Source organism: Onychostoma macrolepis, chromosome 01 (assembly GCF_012432095.1).
Source record: "Onychostoma macrolepis isolate SWU-2019 chromosome 01, ASM1243209v1, whole genome shotgun sequence".
NCBI classification, from domain to species: Eukaryota; Metazoa; Chordata; class Actinopteri; order Cypriniformes; family Cyprinidae; genus Onychostoma; species Onychostoma macrolepis.
This window is the reverse complement of record NC_081155.1, coordinates 1,273,874-1,300,322: the sequence shown is the minus strand read 5'-3', so window position 1 is coordinate 1,300,322 and position 26,449 is coordinate 1,273,874. Positions and strand designations below refer to the sequence as shown.

The window sequence follows — 26,449 nt, the reverse complement described above, 5'->3', positions numbered from 1 at the left end:
ATATCGTTCTTCCCCACATGGATGATGATTCGATTTGCAGTCTTGTGCTTCATCAGAATGTTCCGAAGTTCCTTGTTCACATCAGAGACGGTTGCTTGAGGAAAGCAGCATGTAGTTGTAGTCCTGCTACTGATGTTTCTGATAATAGAGTCGCCCACTATCAGAGTCCTGGGCTCGGCTGCGCTCTGAGCTGAGTGCCGCTGTCTGCTCGACCTTGAGCGCCTGTTAGTAGCGATGTTAGCTGCTGGCTGATACGATCCATGTTTTGTCACATTTGGGGATCCATGTTTTGTCACATTTGGGGATTCCTCACCCACATTCATTAATGCTTCAAATCGGTTCTCAAGATGTATAGGGGGTTGTAAAATGCCAGTGTTTACAAGTCTTGTCATAGCCGTATCTGGGGTAGAGGATGTTACCGCAGCAATACGAGATACTCGTGACAATCTGATGTCTCGAGTGCCTTTGGGTCTCGCTCCCTGTTTGTGCCATCGATTAGTCTGTCGATCAGCTTGTTCTTCTACACTTTGTATAAACTGTTGAGATTCACTAGATTCACAGGACTCACCGGCTGTATGCCACGGGGGTCCGTGATGACGATCTGCTGTGTGTTCCACCTGTTTTGGAGGTCCAGCAAGTAACTTTGTTTCAAGAACCGCAATCCTTTGTAGAAGTCTGTGGCAGTTCATGCAGCAAGTAGATTCCACAAGGGGCATTTTCTTTCCCGTCTGTTTGAATGTAGGCAGCTGTGTTTTCCCGTCTCCGGAATGTAAACTGCTGGCAGTGGGAGGCAAAGAGTCTTCCTTTTCTAAAAACTGTGTTGTTTGAGCACTGTGCTGATATGCTGAAGTTAAAATCTTAAAGAAATCTGAGAAAAGTGCATAAATATCGAGCGAAGCGCAGAGCAATAAGCAGGAGCGTCCGAACAGTAGCGAAGCCGGAAGCAGGAAGCCATTAATTAAAAAAGTGACTAAACGCATATTAATATATTTGTGGTGTCATATTTTCACACTGAACTTCCAAATTAATATAGAAACAACATAAAGATGGTATATTTTAAATACATGTGTTTAATGGCATCTTTTTACTAGCCTATTATTAATGAAGAAGTATCATTGATACAAATAATGTTACTGTTGTCTTTATTAAATCCATTTTTCCTTTAATTTTAGCCATTAATTATAGCCATTTAATATTACAGTATAATTCAAATGTTATGATATTATTTTTAACATTTAATAGGCTTTGAAAAATATACCAACTTTTTATAAGTGAACTTAAAAGAATCTTCACATAAACTATAAATTGTATGCATAATCTGTATTGATTATTCTTTATTCAAGCAACAAAAGTTAATCAGCGAGCAGAGCAGTCAAGTGATTTCTCTTTTTCTTTAGTTCTTTGATTTACATCAATCACAGACTGCAGCAGGCTTCACTTTAAAAGCATCGCTGTTTCTTTAATAAAACCTGATGCACATGACACGGATGACACATATCCAATTTTCTCCCAACTCTTTACAGTCATTTAGGGTTTTATAACTGATTTAAGAACAATGCAAGGCGAATGTGCAACCTGCGCACTCTTCCTCGGGCCGGATGAAGATGATTGGCGGGTCGCCAGTTGAATAGCCCTGCTTTAACTGATCAAACATGAAGACAATAATCACATGACTATATGGTTTTTCTGTGTTCTTCAAGCCATCTCAGTAATATATTTTCAGCCTCTTTCTATGATAAAAAGCCACGTCAGGTCCCAAAAGTAACTCATTTCAAACATTCAACTGAAGTTATGAAGCAAGTCTGGAGTAAAAATATGTTGTTCATTGTGTATGTTGTTGCATATTATGTTTATAAATGTGGTAGTTTCAGCATTAATGATAAAATGTGGTCTGAACCTTATCTAAGTCACAATCAATGACAAACACAAACCCAAACACTAAAAACCATAATTGGATTCAAATAAGGACATGACATTGGAAGTGTGGGTTGCACCAGTCCTTTAAATAAAGGTACTGACATATCTTGTCTTCTCAAGAAAGACTGGCTAGTGTCTTGATCCCAAAATTTTCACAGAATCTTTTCACAGGGCCTTGGCGGTGGCGTAGCGGAAAATCGCAGGGGGTGAGGGTTGGGGGAGGGGGTTACATCGCAATATTGGAAATAATTCAGTTTTAAACCATGAAGGCAAGCAAATGGATATCACAAAAGCAACGTGTAAACTTTGTGCAAGAGTTATGCAGGTAAATGTCTTAGCCTGTCAATTCATTATGGAGAAAGAAAATAAAAAAACACTTTTAAAAACCTTTTCAATGATGAGTAAGCAAATAGCCTAATCTTTTATTATCCTCACAGCGTGTCATGCGGTGATGCACTATGAAATTATTGCAGGGCAAATTAATTGTATTTTAAAAATAAAAATAACCTAATAATAATAATAATAATAATAGGCCTAATAATAAGAAGAATGTAAAAGTTCTGCGTTAATTGGATATGCCAAATCCTCTTAATATTGGCAATATTTGATGACAATATCTCTGGCTATCGTCGACACATGATACGACGCAACTCATCATGGGGAGGTTATCACGGGCCCCCGCAGTGCATGCCCATCCGCTACACCACTGGACCCTGGCTGTTCGTGAACCCGCAGGATGAGACCCTGTCTATGCATGTAGAAAAATCTGAATGGCCACTACTCGCTTTAAGAGCATCCTTATAGGCATCCTGCAAAGATCACTGCAAGAACACAATGGTGAATCCTGACAGAAAACACTGAACAAGAATGAGTTTTTTTTTTTTTACCTCAGATTGAACTAGTTTCCAGAAAAACTCATCCATGTTCTGGAAAGCATCACCTTCCTCTAGACGGTCAAAAATGCTGTCAATCATATTCGCACTGTTCAGCGCTCCAGAAGTCACAGTCAGCTCTGCTAGTTGAGATGGACTCAGTAACCCTAACGAATCAAACTACAAAATACACAAGTCATTATCTGGAGCTTATCTGCATCATAAACGTTGTTAGATCATTACTTTCAGAACTCAACTCACCTCAGTGAAATAACTGTCCAGTGTTTGCAGTTGGCTGAGTGTTGCATATTTAGAGAAGATCCCAAAATTCCTCTGCAGCCATTCATGGTTACTGGTGATGTTTGAATGGCAGCCTGGATCTGAAATTAAACATTTTGCATCGGTGACTTCCAATCCTCCATAAGAATCCTTGCGATACACTTGTCAGTTAATGTCTGAGTACCTGCTTTATCTGCTCTGGACAGGAAAGAGTAAATGAGATGCGTGAAGATCAGCTTCTGCTGCCTGTCTGTGATCAGCGATTCCTCCCTGCTGAGAACTTCCACACTGTCCATTCAGAAAAGAACATTGCTGTACTAGCACTCATGGTATTAAGGTGAAATATTTAAATATGAATGTATGTATTTTTGTGTTGTTTCAGGTAATTGCATTTACATGACTTGGAAGGCCCCACAGGTGAAGTTCATCCAGCTCAGTTGTGTCACAAACTCCTCATTCATATATGACAGAAGAGGCAGAAACCTCAAATACAGCCAGTTCTCAACAAACGCTAGATCGTGGATGGTTGTTTCACTGAGATCGTCCAAAGAAGCGAAGAGATCAGCCACACTGACATTTGTTTGTGAGCCCTGTAAAAGACAGAAAACTGACTCATCGAACAGAGAAAGCTGCATAAGAGATGGAGCTGGACTCGTGTGTTGTGTGAGTTACGGACCAGCTCCTGCACGTTTATCACTGGAGACGTTTCCGTCACTTAATCGATTTTTCCTATTACTGATCTAAAGGTCATGTACTGCTGGTTTGTTCCATCAACATGTCAGATATATTACTGTTAACAGCTGTTTGGGGTGGTATTTTAGGGTCAGGCCTTCGGTGGGCAGACGGTCTTACCGCTGAGGTGGTGTGGTTCACCTCCGCCGAGTCATATGTTTGCATCGAGACATTCAGCGTCCTGTTTGGGAACAAAATTAATCACTTTTTCTCTGTAGACTTTTTAAAATGCAATGAATTTAGGAAAGTAGGCATTATCACAAAGCTGTTCGGACCTGTTCTGTGACTCAGCCTGCTGAATCTCTGCTGGGAAAGAGAATGAACAGTAGCAGACAGCTCAGCTTCAACAGCTACGGTGTTCTTTGTAATCGCACTAGAATTATTCTGAACTATTATTATATATACACTTAATGGGGTCAATATAACTGTGTTTGAACTTACCATTAAAATGATCTGTGACATACTAAAGACGAAACAAAACACATATATTGGATGCATTAATAATGAAAATGAAAAATTATGTTTTAAAAGCTACATTAAATGATATTATGTTAAATTATACAGAAGCAATTGAGATAAAAGTCTAGACCCATAGAAAAACTGTGGCTATCCTTCAAGATGCTGGAATGACCAACCTAGAAACTACCTTAAAAATTGTGGGCAAGTGTGCCAAGGAAAAAGAGTGGTCACACTAAATAGTGATTTAGTTAATATTAATTAAATAAAGAAAAAACAGTCTTCACTTCACTAAATCTTTTATCGGAGTGCTGCAGTTTGCCAGGAGGTTTTTCCAGCATCACGGAGAAGTTTTCAGAGTTCACTGATTTAGACCAGGGTTTCCCAATCCTGTTCCTAGAGATCTAACCCTGACCCAACACATCTGTCTGTAATTATCAAGCGCACCTGAAGATCTTAATTAGCTGCTTCAGATGTGTTTGATTAGGGTTGGAGCTGAACTTTACAGAAGGCAGATCTCCAGGAACAGGATTGGGTAACCCTGATTTAGACCATCTCTTTATTATTATCATTATTATTATTAGTTTTATGAATTTGCTCTACTTACCTGTCCATGCAGTACTGAAGTAAAGTAGCCTAAGGAGAAGATCAAATAAATATATTAAATGCATTAATTTCTTTTATCTGAGGCAGCAGAAACCAGGCATCTTGGGAGATTCCCTTTGGCCACACCTTTCTTCTGACTTTCTTGTTCATGTGCCCTCTGCTGTTTTTACCTACATTTCTTTTAACTCATTTTGTCAGTGAATTATAGCCTCATTACAGCTTCCGAACTCTCCCTGGCATCGTTTCTGTCACGGATCTGTTGTGAGCAGTAGAAGGCTGTACGTCTTGCTCAGAAGATGCTAGCAGTCTGTCAAACTCATCAGGCACGGCTCAGGTGAAGAGAAGAACCTGATTTCTAAGCAATGCTGAATTCTCTCTCAGACTCATTGATGTATTTTGCTGGATAAACGCAAATCCAAATTTAGAGCGGGGTTTGTAAAAAAAATAGATGCTGACGTTCAAGCTGAGGAAAGCCCAGGGCAGATGTAGTTCTGCTTCAGCTTTATATCATGTCACTTAAGAGGAGTAATTAAAATCACAGCAGGTTTATGTGGCAAGTGTAATGTTGTTACACTAGATTATTGAAATTACTTGTAATTAATGGTACTAATATACGGGGCCTTTATTTTGAAATTAGAATTAGGAGAGATTGCATGAGTGACGCACGGTCATAACATGTTAAGTATTATTTTCATTTTTTTTAATACAGGTATATTTGTATTTCTTACATATTGTTTTTGGTTTTCCCTTTTTATGAATTTGTTAATCTATTCAAAATGTTCAGGAAGTGCTGAAAACTGTTGTAATGATTGACAGGCATGGCTAGACCAGAGATTCTCCTTTTTCTGTCTGATGGTGTCTGTTATGTTTTAATGCAGAAACTGAGAAGCCGAAAGTAAACCACATGACAACTGCATCATCGTGTGGAGTCGCTTTTATCAACAACATACACAACGCAGAAACAAACCCACTACATTTAGGTTATGTTGAAGAAGTGGGCCAATTACCTACAAATAGTCTCCATGTCACACCAGCCCTTTCTCTTCAGGCATGTGATTAGATAGTGATTACATCCTTACTGTGGCATGATATTTATATCAAATAACCATATAAATATTGTGCAGCTAGTGCAGCTTCCTCTGATAAGAAAAAAGTGCTAATAATAAACTAAGTTTAATTAAATTGTAAAAACACGAAGACAAAAACGAACAAACCAAGATGCCACCGAAGAAAATCAGCAGCGTGGTTGAGGATGAGTTGGAGGAGATCAGAAAATCTTTAAACTTCATGTCAGACGAGTTGAGCAAAGTTGTTAAACAACAAACTATGCTACTTGATCTGATGGATGAAGTTAAACAACTGAAGAACCTCGTGAAAGAGAAGGACAAGAAAATTGAAGGACTGGAGAGAAGGATTGATGACCTGGAGCAATATACAAGAATGGAGGATTTAATTATAAGCGGACTGGAAACAAAACACCGGACTTACGCCAGTACAGTGGTGTCACAAATCTGGTCTGCACTCCCATTCATTCACCACTAGAGGTCACCCGCTCACCACATGGACTTTTACACCACACATCACATGGACTGCATTTCCCATCAGCCATCTCACCAATCACACGCACACAGCTGTCACCAATCACTCATTGCACTAATCACACGCACACCTGATCACACAGCATCACTAATCACACACACTATTTCAACCCTGGACATTCTCTCCCTCGTTGCCGAGTATTGTATGCATTATCGCTGCTCTACGAAGTCCCGTTGGTTTCCCTAGTTTCGCCTCGCCTCGCCTCGCCTCGCCTCGCCTCGCCTCGCCTCGCCTTTGTTGGATTGTGTTTGCCCCTGCCTGGACTATCGCTGACGTTTTGACTACCTCTCCTGTCTCGCCCCCTTGGATACTGTTCGCCTATCATCGACCCACGCTTGTCTTAGATCACTCTTCGTCTCGTCCTTGTTATACCTGTTTGCTGTTATTTGACCCTGCCTGTACGACCACGTCTCTTGCCAATAATAAAGTCTGCAAATGGATCCGCACGCCTCTCGTCTTGTCAGCCCCGTAACAAGTGGCCAGAGACAGAGATGGTGAAGGCGCTCTGCCAGAGGAACTTCAAACGCTGGAAAAGCAAGTAATCAAGTTCTTTGAAAGCCAGAAAATGATCATTCAGAGCGATAATGTTGTGGCCTGTCATACCCTTCCATGAAGGGATGGAGGAGCAAAACCTGCAATAGTTGTTCGGTTTGTGAATCGGAAACATAAAGCCGAGTTACTGAGGCAGGCAAAGAAGTTGAAGGGTACGGGAGTGTACCCGAATGAACATCTTACAAAAAAGAATACTGACATCGCTAGACGTGCACGAATTTTGAGGAAACAGAACAAGATACAAGCTACATGAACAAGAAATTGTAAAGTGATGATACGGCTAAATGGAACTCCTGAAGAAGCTAAAGTATACGCAATAAGAGAACTCAAAGAACTCAATCAGTATGGATAAGTGATGACTGTGTAACGGAAAAATAGGATCACCTAAAGAAGCTAAAGAACGCTCTGTAAGAGAACGCTATGAATTGGATCAGTATGGATAAGTGTAGACTGTGTGAAGGAATATTCATAAAAGGATTAACGATATGATGGACATGGATAAGGAATTTTTGTTCCCATTTAGTGATGTTGATGATGGGGAGTTGGTCAATATTCAAATATACTGCGTGTCTGACCTCTTACAAAGTCACTGTAAGTACAATAATTTGAATTTTAAATCCTTCAATCACGTGGATCATAAAATGTACGAGATTGAAAATGATATTGACCCGGAAATTCACTTTTTTAATGATGTAAATAACAACAGTTGTGAGTATTATACAGAAGATAAATTTAATAGAAATGTGAATATGGAGGGGGCATTATCAATAATACATCTAAATAGTAGAAGTCTTTATAAAGATTTCATACACATTAAGGATTATTTGCGTCAGTTTAATAAATGTAATGTGATTGCTGTGTCAGAGACTTGGCTTGATAATGAGAAAATACATGAAGTTGAATTGGAAGGGTATAATTTGTTCACGGTAAACAGAGGAGGAGGAGTTGCTTTGTATGTTGACACAGCGTTAAGATGTAAGGTGATTCAAAGTATGTCAGTGACTATAGAAAATCTTTTGGAATGTGTAACCATAGAAATCGATATTGAAAGAGCTAAAAATATAATTATCAGTTGTGTGTATAGATCACCAAGAACTTGTACGGATACCTTTATGAATAAATTATTTGGTATGCTCGATAAATGGATTGAGAACAAGGTACAAATGATATGTGGAGATTTCAATATTAATTTGTTGAATCCAAATGGAAATAAGAGAATTACAGATTTTACTGACACATTATATAGTAAAGGTCTATTTCCTGTGATTACAAAACCTAGTAGAATAACTAAAAATACTGCTACATTAATAGATAATATATACACAAAAGAAATTGGAGGAAAAATAGTAGGAGGATTATTTATAAATGATATGACTGATCATTTTCCAGTTTTTGCAATCCTTCAAAGATTATTTGATAAAACAATAGGTAGTAGGATGAATAGTTTTAAATTAATTCGATATAGAACACCAAAAATTATTGCTGCTCTTAGTGAGGACTTAATGAATCAAAATTGGAGTGAGGTTTATGCAAGTAAAGATCCAAATAGCGCTTATGATGCTTTTTTGTCCATATTAATTGAAAAATATGAAAAATATTGTTTGTTTAAGACTGTAAAGAAGAAAAAAATGAGGATAAACCATGGATTACTAAGGGAATAGAGAAAGCATGCAAAAAGAAAAATGCATTATACAGGAAATTTATAGCGACTAGAACTATACAAGCGGAAAATAAATACAAGATATATAAAAATAAATTAAGTATTATAAGATTTAGTAAAAAGGACTATTATAATAAGTTATTGGACAAGCATAAGAATAATATACAAACAACATGGAAAGTACTTAATAGTATAATTAAAAAGAATACTGGAAAAGTAGATTATCCAAATTATTTTGTTAATGATGATAAATTAAGTATAAATAAAATGAATGACATTGTCAATGAATTTAATGAGTATTTTGTAAATATTGGGAGCAATTTAGCAAAAGTGATCATGAGCAAAGAACTGGGGATAGGATAGAGGAAATGAATATCTCCAGTAATGATTATTCAATGTTTATAAGGGGAGTTGATAAAAAGGAAATACTAGACATTGTTAATAATTGTAAGAAAAAATATTCGTTATTCGTCATATAAAAATATATGTCGTTAATAAGAAATATTATAGTACATATAGTAAAACCATTTACACATGTTTGTAATCAGTCCTTTTTAACAGGAATATTTCCAAGTAATATGAAAACAACTAAAGCTATTCCTATTTTCAAAAATGGAGATCGTCAATGTTTTTCCAACTACAGACCAATTTCTCTTCTTTCCCAGTTCTCGAACATTTTAGAGAAAATATTTGTGTGCAGGCTAGATGATTTTATAGATAAACACAAATTATTGAGTGATCAACAGTATGGTTTTAGAACAAACAGGTCTACCTCAACGGCTGTGATGGAACTGGTAGAAGAGATTTCCTCTTCAATGGATAATGGACTATTGATTATGGATTATTAATGATGAAATTGGAGAGATATGGTATAAGAGAAAATGCTTTTGCTTGGATAAAAAGTTACCTCAATGACAGATATCAATTTGTACAAATTAATAATGTTAAATCAGATTTATTGAAAGTTACTTGTGGTGTTCCGCAAGGTTCGGTCTTAGGCCCTAAGTTGTTTATACTGTACATAAATGATATTTGTAAAGTGTCTAAAGTACTAAAAGTGGTTTTGTTTGCTGATGATACTAATTTATATTGTTCTGGGAAAATTTTGGAACAGCTTCTGAATACAGTGGAAATTGAACTGAGGGTTTTTAAAAAATGGTTTGATGATAACAGACTCTCACTGAATTTAAGTAAAACAAAGTTTATAATATTCAGTAATCGACAAAGTAACAACAAAGTGAAATTAATGATTGATAACGAGGAAATAGAAAGAGTGTATGAAAATAAAATTTTTGGGTGTCATAATCGATCATAAATTATGTTGGAAATCACACATTAATTATGTAAAAACAAAGATGTCTAAATCTATTGCAATATTAAATAGAACAAAACATATCTTGAATGAGAAAACTTTATATATATTGTATTGTGCGCTCATAGTTCCATACATTATCTATTGTGTGGGGTCACACTTATAAATCCAATTTAAAATCAATATACATGTTGCAAAAGAAAGCTATTAGAATTGTTAAAAGAGTTGATTATTACGAACCAACAAATAAATTGTTTATTGATTTACATGCATTAAAATTTGTAGATTTAGTTCAATTATATACTTTACAGTTAATGTATAAAGTTTATAATAATTTACTTCCAAATTGTATCCAGATGCTGTTCAAAATAAGAGAAAGTCAGTATAATTTAAGAGGATTGTATATGTTTAAGAAAGTAAGGGCAAGAACTAATGCAAAAAATAGGTGTTTATCTGTTAAAGGGGTAAATTTATGGAATAAATATGATAAGGAACTAAAAGTATGTAAGTCACTTTGTCAATTTAAGAAAATGTATAAAAATAAGGTGATAAATAATTATATGACTCAGTATTAACAAATTGTGGTTGTACTGTTAAAGAATCGAAGTAATAGTTGGAGTGTGTATTTATGTTATGTTGTTGTGAATTATGTTTGTACATTTTGGGAAATGTTTTTGTAATATTGTTTACTTTGTATTATTTAACTTAGTGAAAAGTGTCGCCCATTCAGTTAACTATGTATAAAGGGTAGGCATAATAAGCAAGGCTTCTGCCTACACCTTTTTTCGGTAACTATGTATTTTTATTTACTTTGTGATAAGCTGTCTGTGAGGACCGGAATAAATTATTATTGATTGATATTGATATTTGCATGTTTAGACACAGTCTTGAGCAATGTATTTCACTGGCATGTTTAACACTTGCCAAGTGTAAAGGTCCCATAAGGAAATGCAATACAGCGGAATGGATTACATTCCATCGTGCAAATGTTTTTCATTCTGGCATAAATTTACCTTTTCATTCTTTAAAACGATGTCGTACTGAATGGTCTTTTATGACACTGGCAAAGAGAGTTTCAAATTGCTCAAAGACACACTCATGAAAGGAAACATTCCTGGAGATAGACCTGTTGAACAGAATACTTTGAAACGAGATGTGAAAGCAGGCCTATAGAGGAAGCAATAACAAAACACGCCAGCCGCAGGCGCCAGCAGAGAGCGGTAATGAAACACATCTGTAGAGGAAAAGCAGGGAAATCCCAAGCCAGCCAAACACACCTGATGAAGGTGCAAGTGTTACGTTAGCGGCTCTGGTGTGAAGAATGCAGTGTTAGACTCATCGTGTTGAGTCCAACAGAAAAAGAAGAGCTTAGTCTCCACTGCTTAATAGTGTGCTCTGCTTTCCAAACCTTTAAGAATTTAAACGCTGGGCTGATAACGCTAACGCATGCACTTCTAACCATTTAATCATCCAGCTAAATCTTTAAATAGACAGGAGTGTATTCAAAACTCCCCATACTTCTCCTCATCAACACATCACTCTGGCACACTGGCTTCCCATTAATGCTGGAATTGATTTTAATATTCTAACTTCAACATATCAGGCATTATATGGGGCTGTATCTCTGTGATCTCATTAGTGCATGTACTTCCTCACGTTCTCTCCGTTCTGCCAGCACTCGTTTACTTCATCAGCCTGCATGTAAACTGAAGATCACGGGGAAAGAGCTTTTTCGTTTAAAGCCCTCAAGCTATGAAATCGCTATTGGAAATGCTTCAGTTTTGGAGCATTTTAAACAGCTGATTAAGACACATTTATTTAAGGATGTTTTTAATTAACCCATTGTTTTGTTTTTGTTTTTGCTTCTGTTTCTATTTCACTGTAGAGCTTTGGGTTTAGAAAAGCACATTATAAATAAAATACGTCTACAAACATCTAACCACATACGGAAATACCGGCGTGGAAATGTGACACGCAGAGGACATCTGTGCGCGAGAACCAGGATGAGACGCGGGAGCGCACCCGGATTACCGGACGAATAGAAGTCTGTAATTAACGCATTCCCTCTTGTTTTACATTTGTGTAATTGAGTTTATGTGGCTCCCTCTGTCACGCGATTGTCCGCTCCTGGAAATCACACTAGGAGGAGAGGGGGCGTGGCATGAAAGACACGCGAGAACCAATGAGATTCGTGCAGTTTAGTATGGCGCTCACTGTAGGGCTCCTGATACCAGGTCAAGTTCATTACACTTGACAAAATACATTGATTTGGATTACTCAAGTCAAGTCACCATTATTTACATAGCACTTTTTACAATGCAGATTGTGTAAAAGTAGCTTTACAGTATTATTAAACAGTATTAAACAAAGCAGTTTTACAGTATTAAATATCAGACATATTAGAGAAGTTTGAGGTACAATGACATAACACACTTCAGTGAATAAATATTAATCACCACAGGTGTCTTTAATCCTAATTAACTGTAATCATAGTTGCAATGTAATTGTCCACTGCATTCCCACAGACAGCCCTTGGACTAATTAAACTAATTAAAGTAATGCAGGGGCCCCAACTCCTTTCAGCTTCTTTATTTTATTTGAACTGCTTTAAGTACGACACAGACTGCACACCCGATAAAGCGCAGAAGTGTTTTTGTAGGCCAAAACCCGGAAACGAGTTGCATTTTAGCACATCCAGTTCCATCATCCTGACGTCAGAACTACATAATACATACATAGTTCATAAACATACATAATAACATATAACATAATAGGCTATAAACAGTACCAATGGTATTAGTTGATCATATGTTAGTCTATGTATTTTTATACATAAAGCAGGGTTAAATATTCCGGTGTGATGTGATTTCAAAGGTTTAACTGACATAGCGGAATCATCATTTAGGAATAAGATCGCCTGTGTTTGAATCGAGATCGAGATCTTTTAATGAATAAATGTGCATACATATGACCCTCCCCCAAATCTTTTCTGTGTTTTATTCTATGACATAAAATACATCAGTAAAACCTCCTTGACATTTTTAAAGCTTTTATTTGTCTTGAAAAAGGAAGTTGCCATCAAGTGTCTAAATGGCATTAAACGTCATCAGGCCGGACGTTCTTAAAGGAAGACTGAGAGAGTTTAATGGTGGCTACCTTAAAGTCATGTGACTGTGATGTAGTTCGTTTATAGCCTACGTTTAACTTTTTACTTCTGCTCATAGTATATAGTCTTTAAAATTCAGGTTCATGTCAAGTTTATTTCTCAAGGTTATCACGATGAACAGAACGTGTAATAATCAAACTTTTGTTGGTTGCAGATCATATTTTTTCTGCAATAATGCAAAAAAAACGTATGTTTTTGTGGAGGGAAACAGGGTGAAAATATACATAATCACAGTAGCACTGTATTTCATTGCATCATAATACAGCAGCGTTTGTGTAACTCACCGCAGAAGAGAACAAACACAATAAGAACTTTGTTGCTGAGCAGTTTTTTCCTCGTTGTTGCCATCATCGTCATGTCAAATCATGGTGTTTATATCTGGAATCAGATACAGAGTCGGCATATTAAAAATCAATGACTAGCTGGCATGACATGTCTTACTGTCCTAAATCCTCTCTACGCAACAAGTTTCTGATGATTGTAAAATATGTTACTATTATACAAAGAACCTTCAAGAGCTCATAATAATTAACCCGTTGGCTGTCAGTTCCACTTCTTGAGCATTGACCAGAAAAGGACATTTTCAACTTCAATTGTTCTAAATCCAAATTCTTTGGAGCGCAGACTTAAAGGGATAGTTCACCCAAAAATGAAAATTTGCTGTTTATTTACTCACCCTCAGGCCATGCAAGACGTAGGTGACTTTTTTTCTTCAATGGAACAATAAAGACAATTCTTAGTTGAAACCGTGCTCTTGGTGATTCATTAAATGCAAGTCAGTGGCTAACGGCACTTTGAGAGTCAAAAAAGCATATCAGGCAACACATAATGAATAGCCGTGACTCCTGACGATTTATTGAGGTCTACTATTATTTACAGCATTATTACCTGTAATCCAGAGCCTCAGACATGTGAATGAATCATTCTTTTGAACTGGTTCTTTTAGTAAATCAAATCGAACTGAAGAGTGTGAATCAGTTCGCGGCTCACGCAGCTCAGATCTACACGTTACTCAATCAAAACTCACCTTCAGACGCCTGACAGTCACTAGACAGATATGAACGTGTGAAGTGAGAGCTAGAATGAAAGGGTGAAATTAACGATCATTGTTTATGTAAAAATGTGAGCTGATAATGATTAGTTTATTCACGTTATATGCTTTAGACATGGAAAACATCCACGTTTCACATCATTTGTGGGTGCTTTAATAATATAATTGAGTATAGATTGTGCCATTGCGTGGTTACATAAACAAACTAGTGAACTGAACCAGTTCATTGAACTGAACTTGCCCGAAAGAATCGTATTTCCCCATCTGTCTGGGGCTCAGGATTACAGGTTCACTTCATTAGACCTCAGTATATCGTCAGGAGCCACGGCTATTAATTTTTGTGTTGCCTGATATGCTTTTTTTGACTCTCAAAGTGCCGCTAGCCGTTGACTTGCATGTTATGAATCACCAGGGAGCGCGTTTCTTTATTGTTCTACTGAAGGAAAAAGTCACCTACATCTCAGATGGCCTGACGGAATACACATTAACAGCAAATGTTTCTTTTTTGGGTGAACTACCCATTTAATTTCAGTCTGTTTTTGATCAATTATTGTACAAATATTAAAATAAGAAAGTTTTCCACTAGATGACCACCAAACTCCATTAGTCACCATATACTGTAAGGGCACCCATGTTTCCATAGATGGTTTGAGTGACCTGAACCATGTTATTCCATACTTTTCACAATTTTCACGAAGGAGAAATAATATTGAGAAGTATTATGGGCAGTTTGCCAGCATTTGGTTTGAATTCAACCTCTAACAAACACATCAAAGACATGCGGCAGGAACCCTGGACGTGCGTCATAGTTCACGCTGCATCGCAAACACAGAATCTATCGTTTTTCTTTATTTTCACAGACAATGGATTTTTCGGGGTTTTATATGTGCATCACTATTTAAAAATAAAGATCAGAACTTGCTCACGGACTCTTGAGTACTCTTACTGCAAATTAATAAACTACATTTGCGCTGTAAAATATATTGAAAATCAGTCACAAAATATGGAAGTGAAGTCTTTAAGCTTCCAAATGATACATATTTTGTCAAGATAATACTGTTATAATAACAAGTGGGCCACTGGTGACAGTAGATGAGTAATATTTGCACATTTGAATTCATATATATCAGACCACAAGTGTATATTTAATAAAACCTTGTAAGCCTATAGGCTGACTATTTAAAGCATATATAAAGCATACATATATACCCTACTACTCAGTTATTTAAAGAAGTTCAGTCTCTTATTCATCAAGGCTGCATTAAACTGATAATAAACACAATAAACACATTTATAATGTTACGAAAAATTTATATTTCAAATAAATGCTGTTCTTCTGAACTTTCTATTCATCTGTGAATCCTGAAAAACCATATGAGTCACAGTTTCCACAGAAATATTGTGCAGCACAACTGTTTTCAACATTGATAATAATCAGAGATGTTTCTGGAGCAGTAAATCAGCATATTAGAATGATTTCTGAAGATCATGTGATGCTGAAGACTGCAGTAATGATGCTGAAAATACAGCTGCGCATCACAGAAATACATTACAGTTTAACAGATATTCACATAGAAAACAGCTATTTTAAACTGTAATAACATTTGTATTTGTAATCAGATAAATGCAGCCTTGGTGAATACAATAATATTCATTCCAAAACACAAATAATCTTACTGAAACCAATTTTTAACATCATTGTAAATGTTCTAAAAATGTTCATGACATTTGTCAGTTACCCCCCAAACAACTAAAAGTACTTCTGCCTCTATCTGTCTGCTAAAGAATAAACAGCTCTTTTCTTAAAAACTAACCAAGAAAAAAGAAAATCTATAGACAGAAACTGATGGTCATAACTCAATCAGTCTGATTTATTTCTCCTGAACTCCTTTTAATGAAATATATCCTATGCAATTAAGCAGTGACATTAGAAAATTCATTACAAATATAACCCTGTTTTCACCCAGATTTTTATTCTTAGGAGGTTTGCTGCTTCTAAAGATGATATTCACAAAGTATCAGCTCTTACCCGTAAGTTGCATGCGTGTGTGTGTGAGAGAGAGAGGGAGTGTGTGAGTGTGCGTGTGTGTGTGTGTTTCGTCAGGTACACAGTCGGACCTGCAGGCATCAGAGTGCTGCGTCACACCCAGGAGTGATGCGTCCAGTTTGATGGAGCTCTAGTGACCCCACTGACCCTGAACACGCCCATTTCATGAAGGACAGTTAGGCTCATCTGAAGGGTTGTAGAGAAACACGTAATTCAATCATTATAAATCACATATCTGTATTGTTATAGGGTGAAATGTGATCAGTTCTCTGACAGGAATGACAGGAATGCAGAATTCAGGAGATCAACCTGTTCTCTCTGTTTTAACATCATCATCTCCGTCAGGCTCGTCACCTGACTGAGCGTCCTGAGTTCTGCTTCAGAAACTGCTGGAGGAATGAAGGATGAAGAAGACCAGATCGTGTGCTAACGAGGGCCGTGAGTCAGTTAAAGGAAGGGATGCTGCTGACATTGTCCTGCAGAATGAGCAGCGGTCAGAGACTGCTGAATGTTGTGGACATAAAATGCTCTCCGATCAGCCCGTTCCACTCCTGCTTTTAAAACAAGCCCTGAACAGACTGGAGTTTCATTCAGATACTGCTGAATGTTCCTTAGGGGCTTTCTTTCAGCTGCCAAACTGCTGTGCAACAAATGTAAACAACCAACCTTGTAAATCTATGTTTCTTTTTTTATAAAAAAAAATCTAACTAAAAATAGAGACAATATTTTTGTTCTATGCATAATACTGTATAACTAAGCTCACGTGTGTCTTGAGGGTTTAGAATGCACTGACAGAGCCAAAGCTTCTTTTTTTTTTTTTTTTTTTTGTGGTCTGTGATTAATAACTTTCAAATGCAGGATGTGTGCCTGAGAACAACAGCATGTGTTTTTTTAATGATGAATATTTGGTTTTGTTTTTTTAAATATATATTTATCAATGCATTACTGTTCCTAAATATAGCACTTTGTGTTCTTTAATGTGTAACTACATTCCATCGGGAGCTTTACTGGCAGGAACAGTCTCTCGTGAGGGAGAACAGTGAACGTGTGCACTGAACAGAAGCTACTGTCAGTGCTGTTTTCTTGTGAGCTAATAAACACGTATGAATCATAATCCAAATCATTAATACACAAACCTGGACAGCACTTGTTAAATACACTCTAACAGTCATTTCAGGCCACATGTTACTACAACTGCTCATTAAATTTATATCCTACATAAGTCACATTTAGCACATGCTGTTGTGTTATCTGTTGGTTTGAACTGAAACACACAAGATTAGTTGCTTCCAGGGTCACAACTCTGTTAGTTGGAGCAACTTCATGTTTCTGAGTAATCAAACACAAAATTTAGGTTTATGTTACAAATTAAGTTCCTCTAACTCAGTGTAGTTTTTGGGTTGAACAAAACCTCTATTAAATATTAGAAGCTGCCATGATTCAAAAAGACTTTGGAATTGAAAGAATTGGAAACTACTGCATGCTTTCCTTTTGGGGTGTTTCTGCTTCCTGTCAGAGTCACTTTGCACTTTCATTCAGTCAGTCCGAATTTTTCTTCACTTTGTTTGAACAAACAAAATCACATGCTGAACATTCATCTTGGCGTGAACAGACCGTAAGTGTCACACCTGTTCTGAACTCACTCCTGAGCACACTAAACAATCAAATAGAAACTCTGGCCTTCAGGACTGACACTGGAGCAGCACGTCCCACCTCAATACCAGTGTACTAGTGTACTAGAGGACTAGTGTACTAAAGGACTAGTGTAGTGTACTAAAGGACTAGTGTACTAGAGGACTAGTGTACTAAAGGACTAGCACACTACAAGACTAGTCAAGTCAAGTCAAGTCACCTTTATTTATATAGCGCTTTTACAATACAGATTGTGTCAAAGCACTTAACAGTATCAAATTGGAGGATAGAGTGTCAGTAATGTCTTGCTTAGACAACTTTTGCCCCCTTTCATCCAGACCAGCACGCACTACCCCCTCTGCCCCCTGGCTGTCTGATGTTCTCCGTGAACATCGCGCTAAACTAAGGGCTGCAGAGAGGAAATGGCACAAATCAAAAAACTCTGCTGACCTTAGTGCGTATCAGTCACTCCTCTCTTCCTTCTCTGCAAACGTCTCCTCGGCTAAATCGACATACTACCACAACAAAATCATCAACTGTTCTGACTCTCGCACACTTTTCAAAAGTTTCTCTTCTCTTCTCTTCTCTGTCCTCCTCCCCCTCCTCCTTCATCAACTCTTACAGCTGATGACTTTGCAATTTTCTTCACAAATAAAACCAGAACCATCAGTGACCAATTCCTCACACCACAAACTGATAACTTCATACCGACTAACACACACACACACACTCTCTCACCTCCTTCTCTCCTCTCCCGGAGACGGAAGTTTCAAAACTCATCCTTTCCAATCATCCCACTACTTGTCCGCTAGATCCTATCCCCACTCACCTCCTTCAGGCCATTTCCTCTTCAGTCATACCTGCGCTTACTCACATTATCAACACCTCTCTTCACACTGGTACATTTCCCACAGCATTTAAGCAGACCCGGGTAACCCCACTGCTTAAAAAACCCTCTCTAAATCCAGCACTTTTAGAACACTACAGACCGGTATCCCTTCTTCCATTCACTGCAAAGACTCTTGAGCGAGTTGTGTTCAACCAACTCTTTGTTTCTTGAGCAGAACAATCTTCTGGACAACTGCCAATCTGGCTTCAGAAGCGGCCGCTCTACTGAGACTGCCCTACTCTCGGTTACAGAGGCCCTGAGACTGGCAAGAGCGGCTTCCAAATCCTCTGTACTCATCTTACTGGACCTGTCTGCTGCTTTTGACACAGTTAACCATCAGATCCTCCTGTCCACTCTCAGAAGGATGGGCATCTCCAGAACCGCACACCTGTGGTTCGAATCTTACCTCTCAGAGAGGTCCTTCAGGGTGTCTTGGAGGGGTGAGGTTTCAAAGTCACAAATTCTTGCTACTGGGGTTCCTCAAGGCTCTGTGCTTGGACCACTTCTCTTCTCCATCTACATGTCGTCATTAGGATCGGTCATTCAGAAGCTTTTCTTATCACTGCTATGCTGATGACACTCAACTCTACTTCTCATTCCAACCAGATGATCCGACGGTAGCTGCTCGCATTACAGCTTGTCTGAGTGACATTTCTAGCTGGATGAAAGACCATCACCTTCAGCTCAACCTTGCCAAGACAGAACTGCTTGTGGTCTCAGCCAATCAATCACTTCACCAAAACTTCTCTATACAGCCGGGTTCGTCAACCATAACTCCTTCCAGGACGGCCAGGAACCTTGGAGTTGTGATCGATGATCAGTTAAGCTTCACAGACCATATTGCTACAACGGCCCGTTCCTGCATATTCGCCTTATACAACATTAGGAAGATTCGACCCTTCCTGTCCGAGCAAGCCGCACAACTCCTCGTCCAAGCTCTTGTTCTCTCCAGACTGGACTATTGTAATGCTCTCTTGGCAGGCCTTCCCACATGTACTATCAAGCCTCTGCAACTGATCCAGAATGCAGCAGCCAGAGCGGTCTTTAATGAACCGAGGAAAGCTCACGTTACCCCTCTCTTCATCAGGTTACACTGGCTACCAATAGCTGCTCGCATCAAATTCAAGGTACTGATGTTTGCCTACAAGACAACAACTAGGACTGCACCAATATATCTAAACTCACTAGTTCAAACTTATGCACCCTCCAGAAGCTTGCGTTCTGCAAGTGGACGACGCCTTGTGGTGCCATCCCAAAGAGATACCAAATCTCTCTCACAGACCTTTTCCTGGACTGTGCCCAGCTGGTGGAATGACCTCCCAATCACAATTCGAACAGCTGAATCTTTAGCCATTTTTAAAAATAAATAATCTAAAGACACATCTTTTTCGCCAGCACCTGACCAACTAATACTAATACTAACACTTACCTATTCTATCAATTAAAAAAAACAAAAAAAAACCCTAGCTACGTGTACTGCGCTGGGCTAACTGAAACGTGTCATGGCACTTGTATACTGCTGCACTCTCGATGGTCTCATTGCTTCTATTGTTCTCAAATTGTACGTCGCTTTGGATAAAAGCGTCTGCTAAATGATTAAAAGTAAATGTAAATGTAAATGTAAATGTAATGATAAGATTAAACACTCAAATTTCAGTTAAAGGCATTTCATTATTGAATTCAGAGATGTCATTGTCTAGCTCAGTTTAGTTTAAATAGTATCTGTGCAATCAAATCGGCGATAATCGCTAGAAATTAAGTGTCCCCAACTGAGCAAGCCAGAGGCGACAGCGGCAAGGAACCAAAACTCCCTCCGAGACAGAATGGAGAAAAAAAAACCTTGGGAGAAACCAGGCTCAGTCGGGGGTCAGTTCTCCTCTGACCAGACGAAACCCACAGTTCAATTCCAACCGCAGCAGAGTCAGATTGTGTAAAGGGCTTATCTGATTCCTGTGGTCTTGTCTCGATGGAGCATTTTAATTTATAATTTAATGTAATTGTTATTTTATTCATTATTTGAAGTTTTTCATTTATATGATTCATTCATTTGCTAGTGTACTAGAGGACTAGTGTACTAAAGGACTAGTGTGTGTACTAGAGGACTAGTGTGTGTACTAGTGTGTGTACTAGAGGACTAGTGTGTGTACTAGTGTGTGTACTAGAGGACTAGTGTGTGTACTTGTGTGTGTACTAGAAGACTAGTGTGTGTACTAGAGGACTAGTGTGTGTACTAGAGGTCTAGTGTGTGTACTAGAGTGTGTACTAGAGGACTAGTGTGTGTACTAGAGGACTAGTGTGTGTACTAGAGGACTAGTGTGTGTACTAGAGGACTAGTGTGTGTACTAAAGGACTAGTATGTGTACTAGTGTGTGTACTAGAGGACTAGTGTGTGTACTAGTGTGTGTACTAAAGGACTAGTATGTGTACTAGTGTGTGTACTAGAGGACTAGTGTGTGTACTAGTGTGTGTACTAGAGGACTAGTGTGTGAACTAGAGGACTAGTGTGTGAACTAGAGGACTAGAGTGTGTCCATCTCTCCAGTAGTGTAGAGATTTGCTAAATATGTGTTATACTAAACCCTGCATTATGTGCTATGAACAACGCTGGCTCGTATGTAAGTTGCTTTTATTGTTGTTTTTCTGCTCCTCTGTGTTCTTTTCAGTGTTCTCAGGCGACGGCTGGAGTGTTTTAGGCTGTGTGACGGTGTTGTGTTGGCATGTGCTGGTTGCACCCAGTCACAGTATGAAATCCTCCATCAGTGCAGATGGTTGAGGTTCTTGTAGAGAAACTACGGAGGGAAGCTGGACCACCGGTGCTTGGGCTGTACAAACAGTTATTCTTGATTCTGCCATGTAATATATCTGAATTCAGAATCAGTTTTCAGCCATATTTGTGATCTTAAAACAAACACATTACAACACTGCATAGCTCATGAAGTACATAATTACATTACATTGTCGATGTTTCTCATAATTAGAGTGTGTGAAAGTTATCAGATCAAATAATTTCTCTGAATTCAAATGTCAATTGTGTGCTCTTATGAAATATATTACTTAATGACTTACCTAAAACACCGGTCGAGCCAGTTTGCTGAGCATGCTTGGCATAGTCTGTTTTTCCCTGAGGCGTCCTCTGCCTTTGGCTCCATAGCTCTTGCTTCTTCTTCTGAGCATTAAACACTGGAATAAATGTTCGTTTACCAGTGCTGACAGTGCCAAGGTCACGCATCAACTGATAAAATACAAGTCATTTTGGATAAAAATGTGATCATTGTCATTTAATTCACAGGTGCTTTTTAATATGAAATTAGTATCAAATGATTTAAGTCAATCAATGCCCTCGCTGTTGAAAAATCCAGCATATGCTGGTTAGCTATGTTTTGAAGCATGGCTGCTGGTTTGAGCTGTTTTAAGATGGTCCTAAGCAACTAGCTCCTGCTCAGGACCAGCTTAGGACCAGCACATGACCAGCAGCCATGCTTCAAAACATAGCTAACCAGCATACGCTGGATTTTTCAACAGGCCTGAAGCCAATTTTTCCAATCAAAGATCTAAATGGGAACATAACCCTACCCTTCACAGAAAATGATCTGCATTTTTACAATTAAAACAAACAAACAAACTTTGTTTACTTTACTTTTATACCAGTTTTACAAATGAGGACATCCCCAAAGGAAGGCCTTTGGAGATGTTGTCAGATTTAGTAATATGCACTTTTATATCATTGCTCTTTTGTTGATTTTGATTGCTTCCATTGTCCTTATTTGTAAGTAGCCTTGGATAAAAGTGTCTGCTAAATGATTAAATGTACATGTAATTTAAATGTTTAGCTCACTTTTGTCCCCAAAATATGATTTAGTAGATACACACACACACACACACACACACACATTTATTTCTGAGTTTGAGAGCGGAGGAATGTGGTTTGGTCTCTTTCTGTCATTGTGTTCAGGAAAATGAGTCACGCCGAACTAAATCATGATGATAAACATCACAAAGCCGTAATTTCAGTAATGAATCTCTTGATAATATGAGCCGGACAGGTTTTGTGAAATTCACCCTCATGAATGGTGTTTTCAGAGTATCTGGACACAATCTTTTAACTTTCAGCGGTTCAGAATTACAAAGAAAGTGTAATTCTCTACTGCATTGTGTGTACAATTAGTTTTTAATATCAAGCTTTCGCCAATTGTTCGGGACTGAAACGTCTTCTTATCCCTACATGTCTTCAGAACTACTAAAAGACTCAAGGAATTGTTTTTTAGTGAAAACTGACAGTCATAAACTCCAATTTCATATATGTGCTTTGTGAAAATCATTATACAAATAAACATGACCTGACATTTATTTATTGTTTTATACTTTTCCCATGGCATGATGGGATAGAAAGCATTGTTTGTCCACTGTTTCATGAATACTGCGTGTTTTGAGATATCCTACCGCTTTTAGACACGTCGCTGAGAAAGAGACAGCGGTCGATTACATGTTGAACACACGACTGAACGTATGACTACATCATATTGGTAACTCTTTACCAGTACACAGCTCTTTTAACCTTAGCAACCGTTTTTACGGTATTTATTAAACTAGGTAATGTTCATTTATGCATGTTTTATTTCTATATAGTGTTTAGCTGTAGATGTAATGTGGTGCATCCCAGTCCACGTCCATGACATATTGTCACCTCTGTGGAGTGAGAAATCATACTTTGAGCGTTTTCTGATTTTCAATGTAAGCTGTGTTTTCATAATAAACATTCATAACCCAGCCCAAAAATCCAGAGAATTTATTTATTCTGGCTCCGCACATCTGCTGCGTCATCTTCAGCTGCTGTTTATGTATTTCTTTGTGTGGTGATTGACAGGCTCACATGAACACCCTCGAGTTTCCTTGAGTTTCGCAGAAGATTCTGGTGAATGTTCAGACTGACAAACCCAGAGGCATAAATCTTTCCTGTGTGGCTTCCGTTCATGTTCAGCAAGTCAACAGTCTGTCGCCAGTTATTCCCTATTTATCCTGTATATTCCTGTTGAGGATACGACGCTCGACCTCAGCTCAATAGTCAACGGGCTAATTCATCAGCGGGCCTATCAACATGTTTTTACCATCGCTGGGACACATTTCTCAATACTTTTCAGAACTCTTCTCACAGCGAGCACAACATCAGGGTCTGCGGCTAAACTGTGGATCATTTATCACTGCTTTGGCACAAAATGCATTCATTGATGACATCTGACAAATTACATCAATTCTTTCGTCACTTCGACACAAACACCACCGAAACTTTATGTAGTATACAAGCTGATTTGCACGTTTACTGTTTTCGAAACTGTTAAACTTCAGATCAAAACCAAGCGCAGGACAAAAATGAATAAGACATAAATCTGCATCGTTTCTACAGTAATATCATATAGAAAAATATTCTGAATGTAAAAAATGAAATGCTATCAAAGCAGCTGCACAAGTGTTTCATTTTCATTATCATCTGTACAAAACTTAGGAATAATTCTGTACTGTAACGTAAACATGGAGCATATGCTGCAGTGAATTATAAACACGAGTATCGTTCTTGATTTGTAAATATTGTATAAAGCTGCTGTTGTCAGCGTGTTTTAGGTTGTTGTGTTAAGAGTGATAAAGTGTGTTTGTTTGCTAGTGTTCTGGAAGAATGGCATGATTTGAGGCATTAATGAAGTGTTTTGGTAGTTTGAGTGTGTTTTGAATGTGAAATGAACTGCTGTGTCAAGCTGAAAGATGGTCAGGAGAACTTTGAGAAGAGTTTTGAAAAAGTGATTTGAGAAAAGTGTCCTAGCGATTGTAAAGAAGTGTAATAGAGAAAGACGACACTGAAGTGAAGTTATCTGGTCTGGCTCGTCCGCGGACACTGACCCGCTAATTCACATGTGCTTTCTGTCAGCGGGTCACACCTGACCTCACGAAACAATCCTGCACCCCACTGACTTTCATTGCAAGGACAGACTTTTAAATCAGTTCCTTTGTGCTCCGGAGAACAGGATCAGATACAGGTTTGCAGTGACGTGAGGGTAACTCAGAGATGACAGGTTGGTTATTCTGAGGTTCAAGCAGGGCTGTATTTTAGCGACATCTTATTATCCTGTTCCTCCAGTCAGGTTCTTTATGTGTGACTCACACGAATCTGTGAGCTCAGATCAGCTTGTTCTCAAAAAATACATTCAGTGACAGAGCGGAAAGACTAATGGCTTCTTTGACAAAAATATCTTTCGCACAACAAAGTTGCTGAAGTCTGTCTTGAAACGAATCGGTTAATTACATAGCTGCTCAATAACAGTGTTTCACCCCGTTGCTCCTTTTGTCATCAGTTTGATGACAACGTACTTTGAAATCAGTGTTTTTATTATAAAAATGTATGATCTTTGACTCTTTGAAGCCAGACCCTCTTCAATTTATTAAGTTTATAATTAGGTTGGCTTGAGAGAGCCAACCTACTGATCTGCTACTTAAGCTTATTATTATTAGTGGTGCTTGCCAAAGGCAAGGCATCACTATTATTCTCTTGCATACTTATTATTATTCTGCTTCTTCTTATTCTTCTTCTGGACAAAAATTTTGATTCGCTACTCCTCCTGCACCGTTTGTCACAGACCCATGAAAGAGGCGTCAAATCGACCGGCTCATTGAGGAGATATGGGCTATATCTTTTTTAAGCGATTGGACCTACGATGTTCACACAGCGGACGAAAAAGTGGGCAAAAAATCCCATTGACTTACAATGGTGGAATGTTCGTGAATTTGAATCTCAACTGTCACTTTCTCACACACACACACACACACACACACACACACACACACAAGCAGGCCCTTAGAGCCCCTTCTCTCTCTCTCTGTAACTCACACACACACACACACACACACACACAAGCAGGCCCTTAGAGCCCCTTCTCTCTCTCTCTCTCTCTGTAACTCACACACACACACACACACACACACACACACACACACACACACACACACACACAAGCAGGCCCTTAGAGCCCCTTCTCTCTCTCTCTCTCTCTCTCTCACACACACACACACACACACACACACACACACACACACACACACACACACACGCAGGCCCTTAGAGCCCCTTCTCTCAATTAAATTAAATTCAATTCAGCTTTATTAGCATGACTGTGTAGCACAATGTTGCCAAAGCATTAACATATATATATAACAACAACAACATAGATAATAATAAATAAAATCCATCTAAATAAATGAAAAGATAAAGTAAGTCAGTTAATCATGTTTATCATCTAACATTGTGAATGGTTAATGCATATTTAGCAGCGAGTGCAGCTGTGTTATCATCTTCTCCGAGTAAGAAGGGCATGTTCTCAGTATCACTAAGTTCAGTAAATGATGGGATCAATGCTTCAAATCTGGGGAGAAATGTTTCCCTCACATTGTGATATTTAGGACACATCAGCAGAAAGTGTTTCTCGTTCTCTATCTGCTGTAGATCACAGTGTCTACAGATCCTCTGCTCTCGCTCTGGCCATGTTTGTCTGTGTCTCTCTCTCTGTTTCTAAATCATGGTGACTTCATCTGTATTTGGAGAGGATTTGTCTTTCTTTGAATGGTCTAATCAATAAATAATTGGCAAATCTAGTGGTTCTGTTTAGGGTTGAGCAGCATTGGAGTTTATTATGAAGG

The 26,449-nt window shown here is 38.2% G+C and overlaps 1 protein-coding gene across 5 annotated transcripts; it reads right to left on the bottom strand.

Annotated features, from left to right (window-relative positions):
• Nucleotides 1–1,506: 1,506 nt before the first annotated feature.
• Nucleotides 1,507–16,574, bottom strand: LOC131545793 (uncharacterized). 5 transcript variants are annotated; one of them, XM_058784936.1, is made up of 11 exons: nt 16,321–16,574; nt 13,436–13,529; nt 4,864–4,892; nt 4,242–4,263; nt 4,076–4,103; nt 3,921–3,981; nt 3,465–3,658; nt 3,253–3,356; nt 3,051–3,169; nt 2,805–2,969; nt 1,507–1,642 (listed from the first exon to the last, which is right to left on the bottom strand). In XM_058784936.1, exons 2-11 carry the CDS (start codon nt 13,506–13,508, stop codon nt 1,547–1,549), a joined length of 891 nt encoding a protein of 296 aa, XP_058640919.1. In that variant the 5' UTR covers nt 13,509–13,529; nt 16,321–16,574; the 3' UTR covers nt 1,507–1,546. The 5 variants fall into 5 exon arrangements, with proteins under 5 accessions (XP_058640919.1, XP_058640928.1, XP_058640952.1 ...); XM_058784945.1 differs by lacking the exons at nt 4,864–4,892; nt 13,436–13,529; nt 16,321–16,574 and adding an exon at nt 4,544–4,651 and having other exon boundaries at nt 4,076–4,106; XM_058784969.1 differs by lacking the exons at nt 4,864–4,892; nt 13,436–13,529; nt 16,321–16,574 and adding an exon at nt 4,549–4,642 and having other exon boundaries at nt 4,076–4,106.
• Between the last annotated feature and the right edge of the window lie 9,875 nt (nt 16,575–26,449).

Coding starts and splice junctions, on each gene's coding strand:
- LOC131545793 (XM_058784936.1), bottom strand. CDS start 13,508: ATGACGATGATGGCAACAACGAGGAAAAAACTGCTCAGCAACAAAGTT. Junction 3,170..3,252: donor GTCCAGAGCAGATAAAGCAG/GTACTCAGACAT, acceptor GTTTAATTTCAG/ATCCAGGCTGCCATTCAAAC. Junction 1,643..2,804: donor GGAAACTAGTTCAATCTGAG/GTAAAAAAAAAA, acceptor ATGTTTGATCAG/TTAAAGCAGGGCTATTCAAC.